Source organism: Diadema antillarum, unplaced genomic scaffold (genome assembly GCF_040938485.1).
Source record: "Diadema antillarum isolate AM-2024a unplaced genomic scaffold, OU_Dant_1.0 seq00000836_RagTag, whole genome shotgun sequence".
Classification (NCBI taxonomy): domain Eukaryota; kingdom Metazoa; phylum Echinodermata; class Echinoidea; order Diadematoida; family Diadematidae; genus Diadema; species Diadema antillarum.
In genome coordinates, this window is record NW_027271712.1 from 472,110 (window position 1) to 492,703 (window position 20,594).

General features: G+C 37.7%; 1 protein-coding gene across 1 annotated transcript; it reads right to left on the minus strand.

Annotated features, from left to right (window-relative positions):
• Window positions 1–7,732: 7,732 nt before the first annotated feature.
• LOC139740114 (E3 ubiquitin-protein ligase E3D-like) lies at window positions 7,733–16,259 on the minus strand. Its single transcript, XM_071650697.1, has 7 exons — window positions 16,138–16,259; window positions 13,430–13,759; window positions 12,260–12,509; window positions 10,403–10,469; window positions 9,603–9,781; window positions 8,710–8,912; window positions 7,733–7,901 (listed from the first exon to the last, which is right to left on the minus strand). Exons 1-7 carry the CDS (start codon window positions 16,257–16,259, stop codon window positions 7,733–7,735), a joined length of 1,320 nt encoding a protein of 439 aa, XP_071506798.1.
• Between the last annotated feature and the right edge of the window lie 4,335 nt (window positions 16,260–20,594).

Consider the following 20,594-nt stretch of genomic DNA (forward strand, 5'->3'; position numbering starts at 1 on the left):
AAGATAAAAAGGGGACGCCGAGAGCAGCGTGTGGCTCGGAGGGAGCAATGTACATTTACTACACGACCTAGTACGTGATCGTCATGTCAGTGCATGAAATCACGTTATTTTTGAATGTATGCGGAAAATCGGTGAGTAGCACGGGCCGAGGAAGAGAGAAGAAACGTTATGTGGGCATCTTACCTATGCCTCCTTTTTTTTCGAACAGCAAGAGTGGTTTGATTGTTTTCCATTGTTTAACTATTATAAATGAGGAATGGAAACACGCGATCTTCTTTCTCTGCTTTATTTCTTGATTTTTACTTCTGTTCTCTCTGATTTTGCATGAGTGAGCAGTAAGTTATCCATACAGTGGAAATGAAAACTTTTTTATCTGACGTAATTTTCATTTAATTAATAAGAACAATATAAATGTACATAATGTATATAGATTTAAAAAAATTCTTTTTGGCTTTAATGAAATTCAACTTATATTTGAACCATTTGTTCTTCTTCCTTGACAGACACAGTATAGATATCCACACCTCTGTGTGTGCATCATTGAAATATTTTTCTCTAAAATTAATATTTTCTTCTTTACCGTTTCTTAGTTCCTGTGTAAGTGCAAAGTCTGACTCTTCCTCATCCTCTCTTCAAGGCGGTCATCCCACAAGACCGTCACCCACGAGTCATACAGTCCACGAGTTCGACACTGAAAAGAGGTCCATTGTGTCATACAGCTCACGAGTCACACAGCCAATGAGTTCGACACCAGGCAAATAAAGCCCATGAGTTCGACACTACGTAAAAACAACCCACGAGTTAAACAGATACAACACGGGGCTTAATGTGTCGGTCTCGTGGGCCTTGTTAGCATAGTGTCGAACTCATGGGCTGTATGACTCGTGAGCTGGATAACTCGTGGGCTGTATGACTCGTGAGCTGGATAACTCATGGGCTGTATGACCTGTGGGCAGTATAACTCGTGGGTGTCGGTCTAGTGACGTGCACCCCTCTACGAAGCCCCATTATTCTCATTCTTTTCATCTTTTATTTTTTAAGGTAATTTGGATTTTCACGATCTTATGAAGATGTGAACGGCTTCAACACAATAAGCACCATCGACTTGGTATAAATTATTTTTGATAAGTTTTTGAAATGTTCTTACAAGTTAGGCCCACTTTATTGTTAGATTTACAGTCAACTCAATATGAATACGCTATGATTACGCCTAAAATCCCACAAGTTAAAAGAGAAAGAAAGAAAGAAGAAAAAAGACATGGACATTTCAGCGTTTTAGAGAAATGTTGATACGTCTGCATGCGCTGGTCAAGTGGTCAAGGTTTGGCAAGGTATCTATTTACACAATGTCCGATTATTCTTCCATTCACTTCTTAGTATCATTGTGATTTTCCCCTCGGGCAAACATCAACCATCAGGTTATGCCCCTGATATTCTGTCAAACAAACAAACAAACAAACTTGTTTAATTACGTATTTTTTTTAAAATGAAAACAAACAAGCACCATCTCCTAGCACACAGACTCAGTTGTCTTTGTCCCCCTCCCCCCCCCCTCTCTCTCTCTCTCTTCAATGCATTTACAAACGAGGTTTTCTTCAACTGAATACATATCCACAATAAATCTCATCCATCTGTAAGCTTGCGATGCTTTTAGACGGAAACGTCCGAGGATACTAACGTGGTATCAATTTTTTGGGGTGTATGACAAACATAACAACACAAAAGGCCAACGTAGCATGTGTGCTTGTTGTCCCGGGGTTTAATTGTCTTTCATCGCATATTGGTGTGTGTCGTTTGTAGCTCCTGTTTGTTGGTCTGTTTGTTTCATTTTTTTTAAAATTTGTTTTGCGGTTCTTTGTTTTGACGAGGATGATTTCAACCAGGGGCGGATCCTGGGAGGACCGCAACCGGCGCACGCCCCCCCCCCCCTTTATTTTTTGTTGAAACAAAAGAAATAAAAAGAAAAAAATGGGGGAGGGGTGCGTGCGCCCCCCCCCCCTCTTTAATTTTGTAAACACGCCCCCTCTTTACGGAATTCCTGGATCCGCCCCTGTTTCAACTACACGTACTGTATTAAATTGAAAAAAAAATCACCAAATGACTGATGGATGCAAACTGTGCAAGTTTCGTTCATCATTGTAAACTTGAAGGGTTGCAGGTTACATTTTCCTGTTCAAGACCCTTTTTTATTTTACAGCATGTGGCCTTGTGTTTCGCGAAGTACATATATTGTCTATACAATAAGGAATCCGCATGTTTTCCTTTTATAGTCGTGTTTTCAGCAACGATTTATTTCTTGACCCGGTGTTCTGTTAATATACAGTCTGTAATTTACGCGATTCCAGATGGGATGTATTATACCATACCTAACACTCAGTATGTATACACTATCGCCATTTCGCACGGCAAACCTCATGTAGATGGCAAGGTCTCGTAGACAGATGGCGCTGTGACGTGACTTGGAGTTTAGCAATGGCTCGCGGCTATAAATCGGTCTAGATTTCAAGTTCACAAGAAATTAGAAACATTTTCCTAACATCAAATCATTCAATACTGTCATGGTCGCATCTTAATTTGTATCGTAAAAGAATGAACTATTAGAATTTACTTGAAGAGTGATTTGCACAAACATTAACTTACTTTACAGTGTATGATTCTGATGGATGAATCAGCCAAATAGGTAAATTGAGGTGATGGCATGATGATTATCATGTAAACATGGATTAATACCACCTCTGTAAAGATAACAAATTGGCCTGCCAATAGCAGTAGGCACTTATCGTTTATATGCTAACCGTAGAAAGAGGATGACATACTACGTACAATTTTGTATGTTCCTAGGCATTGAATATCTCCAATGTGCAAATCAATTTGAGCTAAATTCAGTTGATGTAAAATCAACCTGGTGGGATAACATTCCCCTTAACGTGCCTTAAGATGGAGGTAGACTGGAGTACAGCTGACCTGAGCTACTCTCTAAAAAAAGAATCGAGTGAAAATATTCCCTCTTAAAGAAGTGAATACAAAAAAGAGTGAATTTAGAATGAAATTGGAGTGAATTTTGGAGTGACCTCAGGGATCACTCAAAGATTTAGGAGTGGTCCCTGAGGTCACTCTAGAACGAGTGAAAAAGAACATTTTCACTCAAAATTCACTCCAATTTCACTCTAAATTCACTCTTTTTTGTATTCACTTCTTTAAGAGTGAATATTTTCACTCGATTCTTTTTTTAAAGAGTACATAATTTATAACTATGCATGCCTGATATCAGAGCATGACTTGGAGTTTGGTAAAAGAAGGAAACAAGCTTGCATGCCCTGGGGTATTTCATTCTGCTGCCGTTTTCTCTCAATGAGTTATACATGGCCCAAAATATATGCATCATCGCACTAACTACCATCACTCATTGTTCATCAAAATTTCAATTACAATTTAATTTCATCCAATTTACTCTTATTTAGCCTATTTCAGATTGAAGCTTCCATAAACACCTTGAATCATGCTACTCATTACTTCATCCATAAATTTCTGTTATGTTGTATACATGCACTAAGTAACTCTAGCTCCAAGCGTCAACTCGTGTGGCCTGTTAGAGAAAATGGGTTCTCATGGTTAACTGCTGTCATCAAGCATTCCCTGGATTAAAATAAGGCATTCCTTCCCCCATAAGAAATATACAATGTACATTTAAAATGCACATGTATATATATATATATATATATATATATATATATATATATATATATATATATATATATATATATATGTGTGTGTGTGTGTGTGTGTGTGTGTGTGTGTGTCCCTGCACCAATTCAAATGGACTCTCCTAACCTATCTAAATACATGTATTGTAAGGAAAGCACACACTATGGAAAAGTGTGAACTGAGAAAGAGGCTCTGAGGTAAGGAGTCTATTCAAGCGCTTAATCTTTTCCAAGCCACGTTAGCTGTGGGACAAAAAACAAACAAAAACAAAACAAACAAAACCCCAAACAAAACAGAGTGTTAACAACCGGAGCAATAACAATGAAGGGATTGTTAGATTAAGCTGAAATTAGGCATGCTTTATCATAACATTCTGTCTATGATTTATGTCGACTTTCAAAGCAGTAGCATTATCCTTTCAAAAGTTATTAGAGTTGAAAGTGAAGAGTGTGTAAAGGGTTAAACCGTTTTAAGAAATGAAAAGGGGACTCTATTAGAAACATCTAATCACACTGTTCTACAATAAAGTGTTTGAGAAAAACTGCTAAAAACACAGTTTCCTATTTGTTTTACGATCCCAAACATTAACATAATGTAAAAGAAAACTTGCTCTTTCAGAAATTATGAAAACCTCAAGATTGGCTAGGTTGACCAATTTCACCTATTTTCAGTCCTCACACAAAATCACTGTATGCGACTTTTAGCTGTTTTGTGATGCATGGTCACATACAGTTGTATATATATATATATATATATATATATATATATATATATATATATATTTTTTTTTTTTTTTTTTTTTTTTGGGGGGGGGGGGGGGGGGGGGGTGTAATGTTTTATTTTCATAACCCCCACCCCATAACAGGGGGTAATTAATTTTCAGTTTTACACATGACCAAATGCTCATGATCTAGTTGAGGGCGTCCCAACAGTGCTATAAAGAGTTCAATGTACTGTCCCACACAGCAGTACATCTATTACTGGAGGTTCACATTGATGAAACCAATCATGAACTTGATTAAAACCACAATTAATATGGAACTCTTTTTAACACTGTTGTATGATCGCTCACTCAATGAATGGACTCAGTCACAAAACAAGCCTTCCTTTCACACGAGATCTGACAGAAACTACAAGTAAGAAAATATGGGCAATTGCGGTCTTTATTTCATTTTATTTTGTCTGTCACGTACATTACATTAATCACTTCCTTTTCCACAAGCTACCATGTATTTTAACTGGTTGAGGACTAGTCCCGAGTATACTCGGGCATGTGTGTATGGGAAATGCGTGTTGTGGCAAAATCAGTCCGTCCTCAACGGGTTAAACTACAGTCAATGTATTCATGTAGTTATTCAGTCTTCCTCTTATTTGTATACTTATCGAATATTTCATATCTTTTTAACTTGTTTATGCATTTATTTACCTATGTGTATTTGTTTCATTATCTTTTTTGTGCATTCATTCATTTACAGTACATGTACTTACCTAGTATGTAAAGAAATAAGTTCAAAAAGATAGTTTGTTTGAAATCATTCAAACGAACATTGCTCATCTAAACCCAGCAATTCGCAGTCGGACTCTCAAAGCAATACATATCAGCGCATCACTTGTATACAGTATTAGCCCTATCATAACAGACAACATAAATACCCTTTGTTGTGTCAACATGAGTGATGGTGGCTATCATGTCTTGTGCTGAGCTATTGATATGCATGAATTAAATTCATGTAGTATCAGATTCTTTTACCCAAATTGTGCAAAATACACCAGTGGTAGATTTGTTCATATTAGGTTAAGATTTCATGAAAATCTAAATGGATTGGTCTGCAGAAAATAAGAAATGAAAGAGAAAGACTCATTTCCATTAAATCTATTCTAAAAGCATGTCATTTTGGTTATTATTCATTTCAATGATGGCAAGAAATATTCTTTTTGATAAAATCTAGAGACTACAATCAAAAACACATATTTGGACTTGTGAAAGTCTACTTTATCAAGGGAGTACAATGACAAATATGCACATCAATTCCATACAGTACCAGTATTTTCATCTCCAACATCTACATTTGTCTTGTTCATATATCCGAACAAGAAATAGTAGACTTTGATTTTTCATACCAGTTTTCTTAATCAGGTTTGATTCATTTCAAGGATTAGTATAAGGAATGCAAAGCTCAGGATCATGATCAACATTTAAAAAAAAAGGAAAAGAAATTGCTAACATCTAAAACCAGTCTCTGCTGATATGAGTAATTTTTGACAACATTCTAATTCATATGAAAAATTAGTGATTAAAAATAAAACATATCAAAAGGATGATTACTGGTTGGAAAGATTTTGAGGGGGAAAATATGTCACATGCGTGCTAAAATGTGATATTGAAGACTGTTCAGTGAACTGATATTACATTAATTGTTTCTTGTATTTGTGAGAAGATTCCTAATGGATCAATGTTGAATGGATTGCATAGATCCACAATGAGTTCACATTCTGCTACAGTAATCAAGCAATCAGTAGAAAAATGATGGAAGCTAACTCTGTTTTGTTTGGAACCTCAAGGGAATTGTACCATGCATTTTCTGATAGGCATTGTTGTGGAATGAAAATCAAACTAAAATATGCTTCGTAATCTCTGATCCATAATCCAGAAAAAAAAACCTTTAGTTATGGAATCCAAGAGTGTACTAGGAATAATGATGGCAGCAAAACTTGTCAAACAAGCTGTGAGGCCTAGCTGGAAATCAATCACCACTGATCCTTCCCATCAAATGTCATCTGAAATGAAAGAAAATGAATTAAAATCATAATTACAGAATGATGTCTCCAGCAACATACACAAATAAAAGGCTCACTGTGTTATTACTGCCATATTTCCGGACTAAGGGACGATGTTTGAAAAGGGTCATGAAGCTTGTTAAAGTGCAACGATCTATGGGTGGCTTTAATACTCCTTGTGATCAATTTCTTGAGGAGACCTTGACAGGAACAACAGAAATAAATTTGAAATCTGCCCACAGATGGAGGGTATGATTTTGCAGCAGACCAAGGCCAGATGTTATGTAAGTTCATTTCCATAATAAATACAAGAGTTGCTACCAATGTAAGTTAGTATGCATGTAGCATTTAAAAACAAGAAAAACACATACTTCTGATACTGTAAAAGTGGAAATTTTCACAGCATTGGAAGTTCTTCACATTTTGTGCAACCAAAAACCAGTGTTAAAATAAAAGCAAACAAATATTTTTGCTTGCTATATGTTCAAGTAGTTTGTCTTGATTCTGCAGAATTAAAAACATGCGAAACTCGCCGCACCCGGCTGGGTGCGAAAAATTACTTGCGCAAAAATATCCACTTTTACAATAATTCTAAGATGTGAGTACATCTGCATCATAAACAAACTGAATAATTTTACTGGTATGTGCACTTTGTATGAACAGTATGCACTTATGGTCATTACTGCTAGCAGGATCTAAAGGCCTTGAGTTACATGTAAAAGTCCCAGAGTCTCTCTCCCAAGTCCTTGCAAAGTTTCAGTTACAACCAGGATATGAGTCAAAGAAATACTTTGTTCCCCACACCAGCTCTATCAAAGTATACTCGAGGAACAATCTTTTTCGCTTTAGTTTTTCCCTACCCAGGAACAAAAAGGACATGAACACTATCCCAACACAATTTCAGGTTTGTCATAATCTGGATCTATTTGTTAATGATGCCTGCGATGGAGTCAAGCAAATATTGGGGGGAAAAAAACTGTAATCAAACTTCTTGGTCTACCACTGTGGTAGACTAGTAAGTCCCTGATGAAGTATTTTGTGCCATTAGTTTGCAAGAGACAAGGATGTATGCATTTCTGAGCTCTAGTATGGGAGGAATTTTCAAAGCAAACTCGAGAAAGAAAATATATTGGAAATGGTCAGAAATGCACTATCTGCATGTCACTGGACTCACCAAGCTTGTCATGGACCTAGAGTCCTTGTTGGCCGGTACAGGTTGAATCAAAGTCTCCTACCTCTCAGCCAGTAGTCACCTGTCTTCAAACTTCAGTGAGCCAACCTTGAACCTATTCCTGTGCCTCATCGTTGGTGGGGCATTCAAGGTGCTCCTTGCTAGAATCAAACCCAGCTCTAGACAAGCATCGGTGGTCAGTGTGACACCGTGCACCATCAAGTCACGATTCCACTCCTCAGCCAATCTGGCAAATTTAGAGATAGGATATTGGGATACAGTGCTATGAGAAGTCATATATAAACAGAGGTTAAAAACATATTTTATTCTAACAGAAAATATTTTAAGACAGGCCAATAAAATTGTTTTTAAGAAAAATGTATATGATCATACAGTGCTTCAATCATGATGGTGAATGGGTGAGCACATCAGTGATATCATCTTACTTTATAACTGAAAAAAGATTACAATGATGTACAAGTAATGTGTCACAGCATGTCACCACCATGGGCTATGAAAATCCATCATTTGAATGGCTAACATCTACTGTCCATTGTATTTCTACTGTCCATAACATTTAACTATGCAAAGTTAACAACACAATTAAATCTGAAAAGAAAAGATACTAACATTTTGAAAACAGTGTTATCGTTGAGGTGAGGTCATCTATTTTCCTGCAACTAATAGAAGTGTCCTTGCAGTCTTTTATGAATGCAAAGCCGGACATAAAAAACGTCTGCATTTTGCATAACTTTGTATCTTACTACAGTTCACTGCATCATAAATCTATTACTTCTAAAAGAATGCACACAATAGTCTGGATTGAAGTTGAATAGCTTCACACATATCAAGTTAGAATTGCAGAATTGTTGAAATGCTAATATCTACAGAAAAACTTCAGAGATCTACTGAATTCCAGGCTTCATGTGTGAGATAAACAGCTACCAAGAATCTCTGTCTCTATCAAAACTGCAGGAAGTATATAATAGCTAATTTGTAGAGCTGAATTATTAAAGAAGTAAAATTCTGTCATCCAGCATGGGTGAAATACCAACCTCTGTCCTGTCTCACAGTTGCAAGTCTGGTAAAGAACCTTGATCACTCTCTGACTTTCCAACTTCACTTCTCTCTCAGCATCTCTCTGAGCAGCATCACAGCAAACTGAATGGGAGGCTGAACAGTAGCTACCTTGCAGTGTTCTGTTGAAAGAGGGCGCTCCTGAATGTAGTAGCTGTGTGTCAATTCCCAGTAGCCAGACCTGTAATGATTTTCAGACATGTACCTATAATAGCTCTGGGCATTCCTCAACAGAAATGAACGAAAGGTTTATTACTCTTATGTGTACTTCCCCTTATCTTTGCATTTCTACCATTCATAGTCCTGTGATAAGGTAAAGAAGAGGGAAGTGGAGAGTCACTCAGTGTTTGTGTCATCAGTGCCATTGGTCAAGAATGAGGACCTTTTATCCTGGCTAGTGATGAGAATTCTAAATGATCATTTTAGTCAGGAAAGTAATCTTTAGCAGTATCATTGCATTAGTATCTATCGGGGGGGGGGGGGGGGGGGGATTGCCGTAAAGGCCTAAAGTTTACATACTTATTCATTCAATATGTAAACAAAACAGATATTTTTAAAAGGATAAACCTCATAACAATTTTAAACGGAATTTGTTGTCTTTATCAATTTCATGTGTCTTACCCCTTTGAAAATGGCTAGAGATCATGAATATAATCCAGTTGTCATCAACTCAATTTCCATAAAGGACTTCCAACAAGACATTGCACAAAAGTATTTCGTACTATTGTTCCAGTTGATCAGCTTTACAATACTGCCAAAAAAGAAAAATAATAAAATGCAACTACTTCAGCAGAATTTTTCTGTTCAGAACCAACTTATGCTGGTCTAACTGTCACTTTTACTTTAAAGGTTGAATGATTAAAAATCTCACCAGAAGCCTTGGTCTGTGTTCTTCATCATCCACAACAATGTATTTAAAGGTCATCTGATGTTTAAACTGTGTCACCAACAGGGAAGAAAAAGTCTGCTCCAATGGATTTGATCTGTAATGACAGGAGATTCGTACTGCATACTGGTACAGCTTGGTTGTCTCCAGCTGACTGCTGCCATCTGTTGATGGGAAAAGTTCAGGCAATGGAAGTGGGGACCAGTTATTTTACACCACCAGAAAGCTTTACAAACTATAAAGGGAGTCACCAATTTCAGCTTTTGAAACATCATCACACTGGCCAGCCTCCTCTTTGACTTTAATGCCAACAGAGTACTTTACTGTATACGCCATATATTTAGCGAGTCTAAATTTTCATGAATCGAAACTTTTTGACGATTTCGTAAGTGGTTAATTTGCGATCGTGGAGCCGTGTACCGACCGGAGAAAAAGTATACTCGTACATCACATTCATAGCGTGATCAGAGTCAATATTTTTGTTTGTCTTTAATTTCGCGAATAGCACCCGACTCACGAAATTCGCAAAAATAAAAACCTCACAATATATTTGGTGTATACAGTACTATATGTAGACATACATAATTCTCATTGTAAACTTGAAGCTCCTGGTTTGTCTGCACCCAGTGAGTTACAGGATTTGGTGAAGTGAAATCATGTGACTAGAAATGAAGCTAGGAAAGTCAGGAAGCTTGGTGAATTAACCATCATAAACGTGAATGCAGAAGCTTTAAATGACACACACACACACACACACACACACATAGGACGGTAGAAACTCTTACCCTGATTGTCTATGGAGCCTACGATGCACTTACACCTTTGGCATATCACACAGAAAGACTTTGGAGCCTGTGAGAAAAGAAACAAAAATGTACATGCAAAAATCAAGAAATAATTTGCTTTACAAGAATACATGGTTGAATATTTACATTTTTTTTTCCTGTTGAGAAAGAGGAAACTATCAAGTGATATTTCATTTCATTTCATTTCATTTGCCATAGTTACTTGCAATTTATGAAATTGCAATTAAGCTTGTTACAGTCAGATTTGCCCAATCCATATCTCAATACTATTTCATTAAGAAAAAAACTAGAAATGTCGCTATGGCGACTGGTATGCCTCCGCCATAATGCACGATTCTCCTAATAAGTCTATAGTACATGTGGACAATGTGTGATTACATTTTCACAAAACTGGCAAAATATCAAAATGACATGTTTGTCACAAATGCATCAAATGTTTACCTTCCTTGACCTATGTTTAACTGGATGAATAGGAGAGCATGTACTTTAACTTCGACTTTGACCCTTTCATAAGTTTACGCACTTGAGTAATTTTCAAGGTATGGAGAAAAAGTGCAATTTCTGTATTGAACAGTAAATTGTTATCATTTTCATCTGGCCTTTGATTCATAAGAGAATCACTGTCAGGCAGAACATACGTAAATATGTACTAAGTTTAAAGATTACTTGAGCCGCTTCCGAGATATGGAAAAAGTAGTAAGTTCAGCACTTTCACTTGATCTTTGACCTTTTGACCTTTGACCTTCTTGGCAAAAAAAAAATCCCAGAGAATCTCTAGTGGGTAATATACATGCATACATTAAGTTTTAAAAAAATAATCCTGCTGGCATTGCATAAATATAAGGAAAATAGTAAAATTTCAAAATATTGCCCTTGACCTTTGACCCCTGACCTTTGACCCCATAAACCCCAAATTCCCTAGCTAACTCCTGACAGTCAGTACATGCATGTATACTTTGTTCCATAAAGATACTTTGAACAATTTCCAAGATACAGAGAAAAAAGTGAAATTTTAACATTTTACTTGACCTTTTGACCTTTGACCTTTTGACCTCATGACCCCAAACTTTCACCAAAGAATCTTAATTGGGTAATACATGTATACACTAAGTTTCAAGAAAATATCTTCAGGCATTGCATAGATATGGGGGAAATAGTGCAATTTTAAGCATTTGACCTTGACCTTTTGACCTTTGACCTTGAGCATGTGCACCCAAAAGTTGATAGGCACAACTTCACCCCCTAATACACATACATGCCAAGTTTCATTAGTCTACCTCAAAAGGTTTTGATAGTTACCCTGTCCACAAAATTCATTACGGACGGACAACCCGAAAACATAATGCCTCCGGCACCACTTCGTGGCGGAGGCATAAAAAACAGTGAAAGAAATATTGAAGACATTTTCACATGAAATCTAAACATGATATGATAGGAAATACCTTTACTTCTCTGTCTCTCTCAAGATGGAGACTGAATGCACAGGAAAAGCTCTGGAAGCCATGCCAGTACAGGCCCTACCTGTAGCTTGTCTGTATACAGACAACTGAATGACTTCTACCCATTCTACCTTCCTATGATATTTATTGCATAATATGAAACTACAAATCTAGATAATAATTACTTTAATTTCACTAACTACTCAAATACACATATTATGTTGATACCAACAAGAGTCTAAGGCACAATGCAATCCTGTCTATTTCTCTCTTTTTTTTTTTCATTTTTGATGATATAAATACAACATGGTTAATGTGAGTTGCACTGTAGTTATTCATTAGACAATGAGGAGTGAGTCATCATACTTTGTGATGTCATTTAATGACTGTTACTTACAGGTGGCTGTGAAGTCTGTCGATGTCTGCCTGGTTTCTTCTTCTCCATAGCAACCGATCCCTTCCTCAAGGATGCAGAATGAATGATGAAGTGGAGGTCATCGACCAAGACTGACCCTTGGCCTGGAGACAGATGGAGACTCGCCATCTTGCCTCTTTTTTCTGCTATCACTTTACTCTTGCAACACCACATGTCCCCTGCCAAATCAGTCCAGTCTCCTTCCGGAAGAGGGAAAACTTTTTGGAAGCCTCTGGCATGAAGGAAAAACACACATTAAGAGTACTATTGATAAATTGATTATGCTCAAAGTAAGAGAAAACACAAACAATTTCATAATGGTATTAGGAAAACACAATGCTCTACAATCTACCATGATAAAGGCTTAGAATTCATTGATCTGGTAATCAATTTACTGTACTTGTTTGTTATATCATGAACACAAAAATTTGACTACAAATCCCTTCACAAAAGCAGTAACACTAATATTCAATAAGTATCACTGAATAAAAGTCAGTGCCTCAATCAATGTAAAGTAAATTGAACAAATTGAGCAAGTAAGCAAACAGGGTGTTAAATGGTGCTCAAATCATTCATCATGACTGCACTTAAATAAACCTATAGAGCAATTTGCACCATATTACAGTATGTTTCTGCAACAGAAAATATCAATGTTGGAAAATTTTCACATAATGATGAATCTTATCAACTATTCTCAAGCTATATTACAAATACAATGCTATCACATACAATGCACCCTTCATATAGTGTCACATACAAATGGCAACTAAAGGATTATTTTCATTTCAGGTTGAAAGTACCAGACAATCAATCACAGCCATGGTGGCTGTTTTCAGGCCAATTTACTTTCATCTTGCCCTTTCCCTGCTGTACTAATTCCACTGAGTATCATTTCACTCAACTGCATCTATTAGGTATTAAGTATTTTTATCTCATCTAAAAACATAAAGCCAGATATTCCATTACTTCTCCACCTCTCATGGAAAAAAAAAAAACTAAACTAAAAAGTAACATAAAATACATGTACTATGACTTCAAGAATTTGTGGAGTTCGCTTTTTTTTCCAAATTTTGCTACAACATGCATTATCAATAAACACCTGCACGAGTACACTTGGGACTCATTGTCAAAGGGTTAAAGAAGCTGGCTTACCCAGAAGGAGAGATGAGAACTGCATCACATCTTGCACACATCACTTCACACTCAGGATGGGTCAAAGCTCTCAAGATTTGGTCACCAGTCTCATTCCCTGTGGATTCCATTCTTTCCCTTGACTCTGCAGCTTCACACTCCTCTGGCATCTCAAGTTGAATCCTCATTTGTATGCCATCTCCCTGGATCATTTCCAGACCACTGCAAGTACCTGGCAGAGCCCTGATGCCAGCTGGTAGAATATATGTCCAGGCAGTTGAGAGTCCTCCAAGAGAAAGAAGTATAGAATGTGGATTGATTTCAATTCCACACTTTCCATCTAATTTCTCCCTACAGAAAAGAAAGATTTAATCAAAAATAGTGCTGAAAATACACTCTGTTAGACTGAAGGTTGGTCACGAGCTGATCAGTGCTAAAGATAAAAGTAAATATAATTGTTTTCATCATGAAGAGACATGGTAGGAGAATCTTGCCCATAAAAGTAGTATCCTAGGAATATTCATCACATGCTTTAATTTGTAAAGGAAATAAAGTATGTTAATACAAGACCCATTCGTATAACTTGTTACCTGTTACATGTATGATTCCAGAGGACATTACAATAGGAATTTGATTTAATCTGTGCTAGTTTAACCATCACGACCAATAAGGCATAAAGACAAACAAATTAATTTCAATATAACGTCGGGTGCCCGTGCATTGGCCGCTAACGCAATACAATTTGTATTGCATTAGCGGCCAATGCACGGGCACCCGACGATAAGATCTTGCTTTACAGTACTACAGTAGTGGTTTCTGTTGGTATAATGTTGGGACTAAACAAAAACAAAAACAATCAACAGCCAAAAGATTCCATTTACAATGTAGATTAGAACACATTGCAAACATTATGGATCAGATCCCAACTAGCAAGTCCAACACTTACAACAGAAACCAACAGATATCAAACTCAATGGTAGATATACCAACAAATCCAACAAGACACACGGGCCAATCAACCAACACACCGAACAGGACCATTACAAATCCCATACTATAAATTAGTCAATAGAGTTGTTGTTGGTGGTGCTTGAAGGTGCCTGATTCAGTACTGAATATTTACGATGTGATGTCATGTTGCGGGATGATTCCAGAAAAAGCGCCCAAAGGTCAGCTGACGGCAGAACTGACGAAGAAAGTGAACCTGTCATACTTACAAAGTGATTAGTTTGCTAACAAACTGGAGTACCCACCTACTCTATCAGTGTGGAATAGTAATTTGGAATATATGAAGAGTTTGTTTGCAAAAACCGGTAAGTCCATATTTGTCAAATGGAGATATTTGCGATTAAAGGTCAAGAAAAATAGAGAGAATAATAAGAAAATTTTTGCTTCTTTTGACCATAACTTCAAAAATGTACCTTTATGTGTAGTGACCAATATATCATTTAAAAGGTATTATTTTGTATTTTATGACAGATACCGTACTTCAAAATCTTCAAAAATGGACTTACTGGTTTTTGCAAACAAACTCTTCATATGCACAAGATCAGGTTTATAGTACTTACTGATTTTATTTTTCTCATTATGAATTTTTGTAAACAGATGTCAGACTTCAGCTTCACGAGGCTGATTCATGCGCGGAGAGGTGAGAGCCGCAGAAAAAAGCACCGACAATAGGGCTACCTATATAGTCGGATCAGGCCGCCAGGTACGGCAGCCTTGCATTAAGCGAACCCGCTGGCGCCTGTGTTTCAATGGGTCACTGTGCATCGGTTGATTACAACTTGATTGTTGTAAAAAAAAACAGACAGAATTCTTTTTTCTTTTCATTATGGATAGTGGACATGTGTGTGTAACAAAAAATCACCATGAAAAGTTGCGACAATTTATATGTCAGATGTGAGATGAATAAAAAGTGAACAGGGAGCTTCATGAGTCTCTCTCCCCAGGGGCGTCATGAGGCTCTCCGGAGGCCTAGTGAGGCGGAGCCATGGAGGAGTGCTTGTGAGGGGGAGCAGGACTCGTGAGCGGGTTTCTCGAACTGATGGTTGACACAGAGAAGAACACCTCATAGTCATACAAGACTCGCAAAATCTGATCAGCCCGGCTTGGTATTAAACATTGTCATTGAGCAGGCTTCTCGCTACCATGGTCGATCACACAATAATGACCAAGAGACTGAATCGACTTTTAGCATGTTACAAACACTTGACACAGCACTCTCTCCCTAACTACATAAGGCCCAAGGCCAAGGGACATGACACCATTGCACTGACATCGACAGTAGACGACACACACAACAAAGTTCATCTCGTTGATTTGTTGCTGTTTTGGTATAGACCTCTAGGCCTACTATAACCCCGTCGCGGGGCGCTGTAACTCAGTAACCCTTTACGGTACGTAAAACTATTTGTCCGTATGGGGTCGCTGCTGCGGTTAGGCCTACTAGAAATCTAGATTTCCTGACTAGATCCAAATTAAACAGGCCCTAAAGCACCTTTATGCGACCCGTTGCTGGAGACGTGCACTTAATACAGTTTTACAAAGAGGTGTGCCTACACTACAGTAACATAACATGAGTTTCGCTTCGCTTTAGTTCAGAGAACTGGTTTACTTCATATTTTTTTAATATACGGGACTACGAGCTATGGAAAGCAGCAAGGCGGCCGGGTTTAACGTTACACTTGACTTGTCGGGATTCTTTTCTGTGGAACTCTATAACTTACCTTCCACCATCCTCTTTCAAGTTTCTGTTGTTTGGAAAAGTCAACATACTCCCAAACATAACAGAAATTTGGGCAGCTTTTAGCTGCTTTCGGAATTCGCCATAGAATACTGGGTCTCCCATATCGCCGCCGAAGATAACAGAGATCTGACGCACACGTGCCGGCCGCCACCGCCGCCGCGCCGGGGTGAGGGACGGGCGGGGGCTGGCTGATTTTTTTGCGCTGTTCCCGCTCCGCTATCAAAACAGCGTGGATTCGATGCTTGCGAAGGCAGTCGTTGCGGCATCCCCGCAACGTGCATGCTGCAGCCATTCTAGGAAGCCGACAAAAGAGGGCGGCATCAAGAGGCCTGGCTCTGGCCTGGCTCAAACTAGCTGTCTTCGAGCCACGGCGCGGCAGCTCTGGCTCAGCTAGGTTGGTCCCTATTTATGTTTTGTATACTGTACCTCATATTATATAGATTCCTCTCAATGGACCCATTTCATAAAAAGTTGATATGATAACAACTCTTGCTGGAATGTCAATTGTCATGGTAACAACAAGAATCCAGCTTCCTGATTGGCTGTTGCTATTGGAAGTTGCCATTCCAGCAAGAGTTGCCATCCTAACATATTTTATGAAATGGGGCCTATTGGTTAAAAGTGGAGTCATGAAAATAGCTGTGCCCAATTTTTTATCAAAATGATATCATGATTTACTGTGCCCGGGGGGCAGAGCATAGAATCAACTGTGCCCTGTAAATAGGTTTGGAGACAGTCGCAACCCCGTACACATAGATCACTCATAGTATGCACCAATGATACGACCGCCGCGCTGTATGGCGATGCGTTGATTACGAGTGCTGTTAAAAAGACTAGAATCTATATTTTCGGCATCTATATTTCGGAATCTATATTTTCGGTATATAAAACAAATAATGACAGCTTGATATTCGGGGCACAGTTGAAATTATGTAGGCCCTCGGCAGTTATGGTTTTCACATCACCTTGGGTCCATCATTTTAACTGTGCCCCTCATAGCAGTCATTATTAATTTTGTGTGGGTTGGTCCAGTGCCGACGGCACTGGGTTGGTCTGCTGGCGAGCATTTTGATTAATTTTCATCAATAGGAACCTACATGTATTATTTTCACATTTGAAGATTTTCTTTTTCTGACAAACTACTGAAACCTACTGAAATTTCTTCGTCTGGTTGGCTGCAGGCAAATTATTTTGTCAGAAAAAAAAAATCTGGCAAAACGCTTGAGATGAAACGCCCATAGGGCCCAAGAAGACTATTCTAGTATTTTTCAGAGTGCATGCTGCTGCCACTAGTCATCACATCAACTTCACAAGAACCACAACTTTTACAAATAGAAGCAAATGAGAGAATGTGACATCTTTATCAAAGTACACAGTATTCGTCATTTACAGAGACATCAGTGCGTGATGATTCAGTATTCAGATAATTACACACTACTTCGGTACGTGTTTCAGTTCAAATTTTGATCATATAAGTAGAACATGGCAATTCCAAACTAAACTCATAGATTTTGATAAAAACTACATTTCTTTGGTTATTTTGCTTCCTTTCGTCATGTTAGTGCAGGATTTCGACTGATGAAAGGCAAAGTCATATTTCATCAAAGTTCGAATGAATTCTGCAATGTCAATGCACACTCTAAGTTTTTTATGCAAAATTCGAATTTGCAGATGAAGACCCTGGTTTGTGTAGTGGATTGCTCCACCGATAAAATGCAGTCTGTGCCCACTGTTCAAAGCAAAATACCTTCTGGATCACAAATTTGATTATTCAGCTTCCAAGACAGATGCCTCTTTGGAAAGATTATGTCCGATATTGTATTTCCTAATGCTGTTAAACACAATAATCAAGAATTCATTCGAAAACGACAGAATTGTTTTAACTGAACAAAATATGTGAATGAAGCCAGAAAGTACTGCAGCAAAAGAGTTTTCTTCATTAAACAAAAAACAACAAACAACAAAAAGTTGGGATCGCTGATCGACATTCTACATTATTATGACAGTATAATACCTCTCTAAATAATTACTTTCCACTCTCTCTATCTCTGTTTCTCAATATCTATCGGTGGTATTATAATCCCGACTTCCATATCTCAACAGTCACACAGTTGATGGCGCCGCCGCCTCCGAACTTTTTTCTTCAGTGTGATGGACAATCAATCTTTCACGACTTGTCAATTCTTTTAATAATAACGTAATGCTCTTGATTCACCTTCTTCATGACATAGCGTCTTCCATTTATTTTCATTTTTGTTTTTTTTTTATCTACAACAATGATTATTCAGGGTTTGCCATCAATAAGTTATGATCTAATTTATGCATACTGTGGTGCAAGTCTAATGTGTTCAATGGAGATAATTGAGTATCTGAATATAAGAACGACCCAAGTCCATGGAAGACCATTTCGAGTAAACTTAAAAAAAGACTTCATATCTTTTTTATTTTTCCAATAATGTTCTATTTAAAACTGTGATGGGAAGGCAAACACAAATTAGAACATATATCATTATGACTATGAAAATTACATTAATTGTGGAGAGGCCATATTGTGTGATGGACTAGGGTCGTTCTTTGATTCATATACATGATATTCTGCTATAGAGATGAGAGAAGGATGATAGAGGGCGCTATAATATGAATGTAAGAATGACTCAAGTCCTTCATTCTTACATTAATATAAGATTTAACTTATTCATTTCAGGCACTTCCGGGGGTAATAAGGATTTATCATTTGTACACAAGATGAGTCCATGCATAAGCTAAAATTTCCCATGTCAAACTGAATTTGGCCAAAAATTGGACTTGGGTCGTTCTTATATTCAGGTCTTCAATTGCCATTAGTTCCGATATCACACTCCATTGATCTCGATCTTATGAAAACATATATTTGTTCTTTACGGAAACCATGGCGGCCATATTCAGGATGTGTTTTAATGTTTACGTATATCCGCGCTTCTCTAGGAACCTGAACAAAGCTATGAGTTACACGTGCTAACCCTTCTCTAAGGATTCTAAAATCCTGTTGATTTGAAGCCATACATGTGGGAGGTTGCTCCCCTTGGTCACGAGAAATGTTGACCTGTGTCTGGGAGTCTATGTTCATTGTATGACAACCGTCACGTTTCGCCGCGTTTATACTATTATATCAGCTGTAATAGGCTTCTTAGTCTCTGGCAAGACTTTCAGTTAGGCCCTAAAACACCGCATTGACGGGAGATGGAATTTTAGTTCTATTACATCGCACTAATGCGTTTTTAGTTCTTACAGTCACTCAATGATTCATTATTCAACAACTAACGCGTGATAGCATCTAAATGATTTTCAAGTTTTTAACCATGTAGAAAGAGAAAAACTGTAGAACGTTTTGAAGTTGACACCATAGTTTGTTATCATGGTTATTATCATCACAATTTTTCATCGCGCTTTTACTCCTCGGCGGTTGCACATTGATGGGGTGGTGTATCGACAAAAATTTTATTTCAACAACTATAAGCACTGCAATCAAATGTCTTTCATATGCTAGTCAGAGAGAAAGAGAAAAAAAATCCCGTTGCCATTACTATTGTTTCGGAAAAGGAACTATCTATAGTTGGGCTAACTTTAAATTAGGGAACGATGATGTATAGGCACTACGCCTACTTAGACTACGAGGATATGACACAATACGGATGCTATAGAGATGGGTACTAGACCAAACAATGCATCGCAACAAGCATCACAAAAGGACAGTCATCAATGAAGTGGCAATGAATGAATGGGTTCACTGGTAACGCACGGATGCCCATCAATACATGGTCCCTAGGAGACAAGACTTGTGTGTACCAAAACTAGTGATCGCCTGACAGTAAAGGAAACAATACTCCATATCATCGAACTGAGACAATCATTGTAGGAGTGGCTAGACTTGAGAACCGTCACGATCAGTCCACGAGACTCCAGGATATCTCAGTCGTTGGCAACTGATCCAGCAGACGAAAGAAAAGGTAATTATTCAGTGACTTATCAAATTTATCTTGACTGCCATTTGTAGAATATATCATTTCACTAGGAATCCAAACATTTTTTCTTTAGATAAGAAAAATGGAAAAAAAAAACCAGATGTGAACTTTTCCGTTTGTCAAAATGTAAACGACATTGAACGATAGGAGTTGATTTTTGTTGTAATTTATTATACAGTATTGATAGGGGTTGCTATCTGACCAAATCTCCGTCACATCAGGTGATATGATACATATCATAATGGATACTCGTGGTAGAGTTTCTTTGCACTCAAGTTTTATCAGTCCCTAATAGTCGCATCGTATTATGATGGCCACAGCAAAATCTACGGACTTATAAACTCCATATCTTATAATAACATGAGGGTCATTATCAAAATGAGTTTAAACACCCAAAAAGACGGATGAGAACTTACAACTGCACGACTTCTCTTTA

Excerpts from the sequence above, each read along its gene's own strand:
- LOC139740114 (XM_071650697.1), bottom strand. The coding sequence starts at position 16,259 with ATGGGAGACCCAGTATTCTATGGCGAATTCCGAAAGCAGCTAAAAGCT. Across the intron at positions 8,913-9,602 it reads AACACAGACCAAGGCTTCTG|GTCTGGCTACTGGGAATTGA; the intron begins GTGAGATTTTTA and ends AAATCATTACAG. Across the intron at positions 7,902-8,709 it reads AACTGTGAGACAGGACAGAG|ATTGGCTGAGGAGTGGAATC; the intron begins GTTGGTATTTCA and ends TAAATTTGCCAG.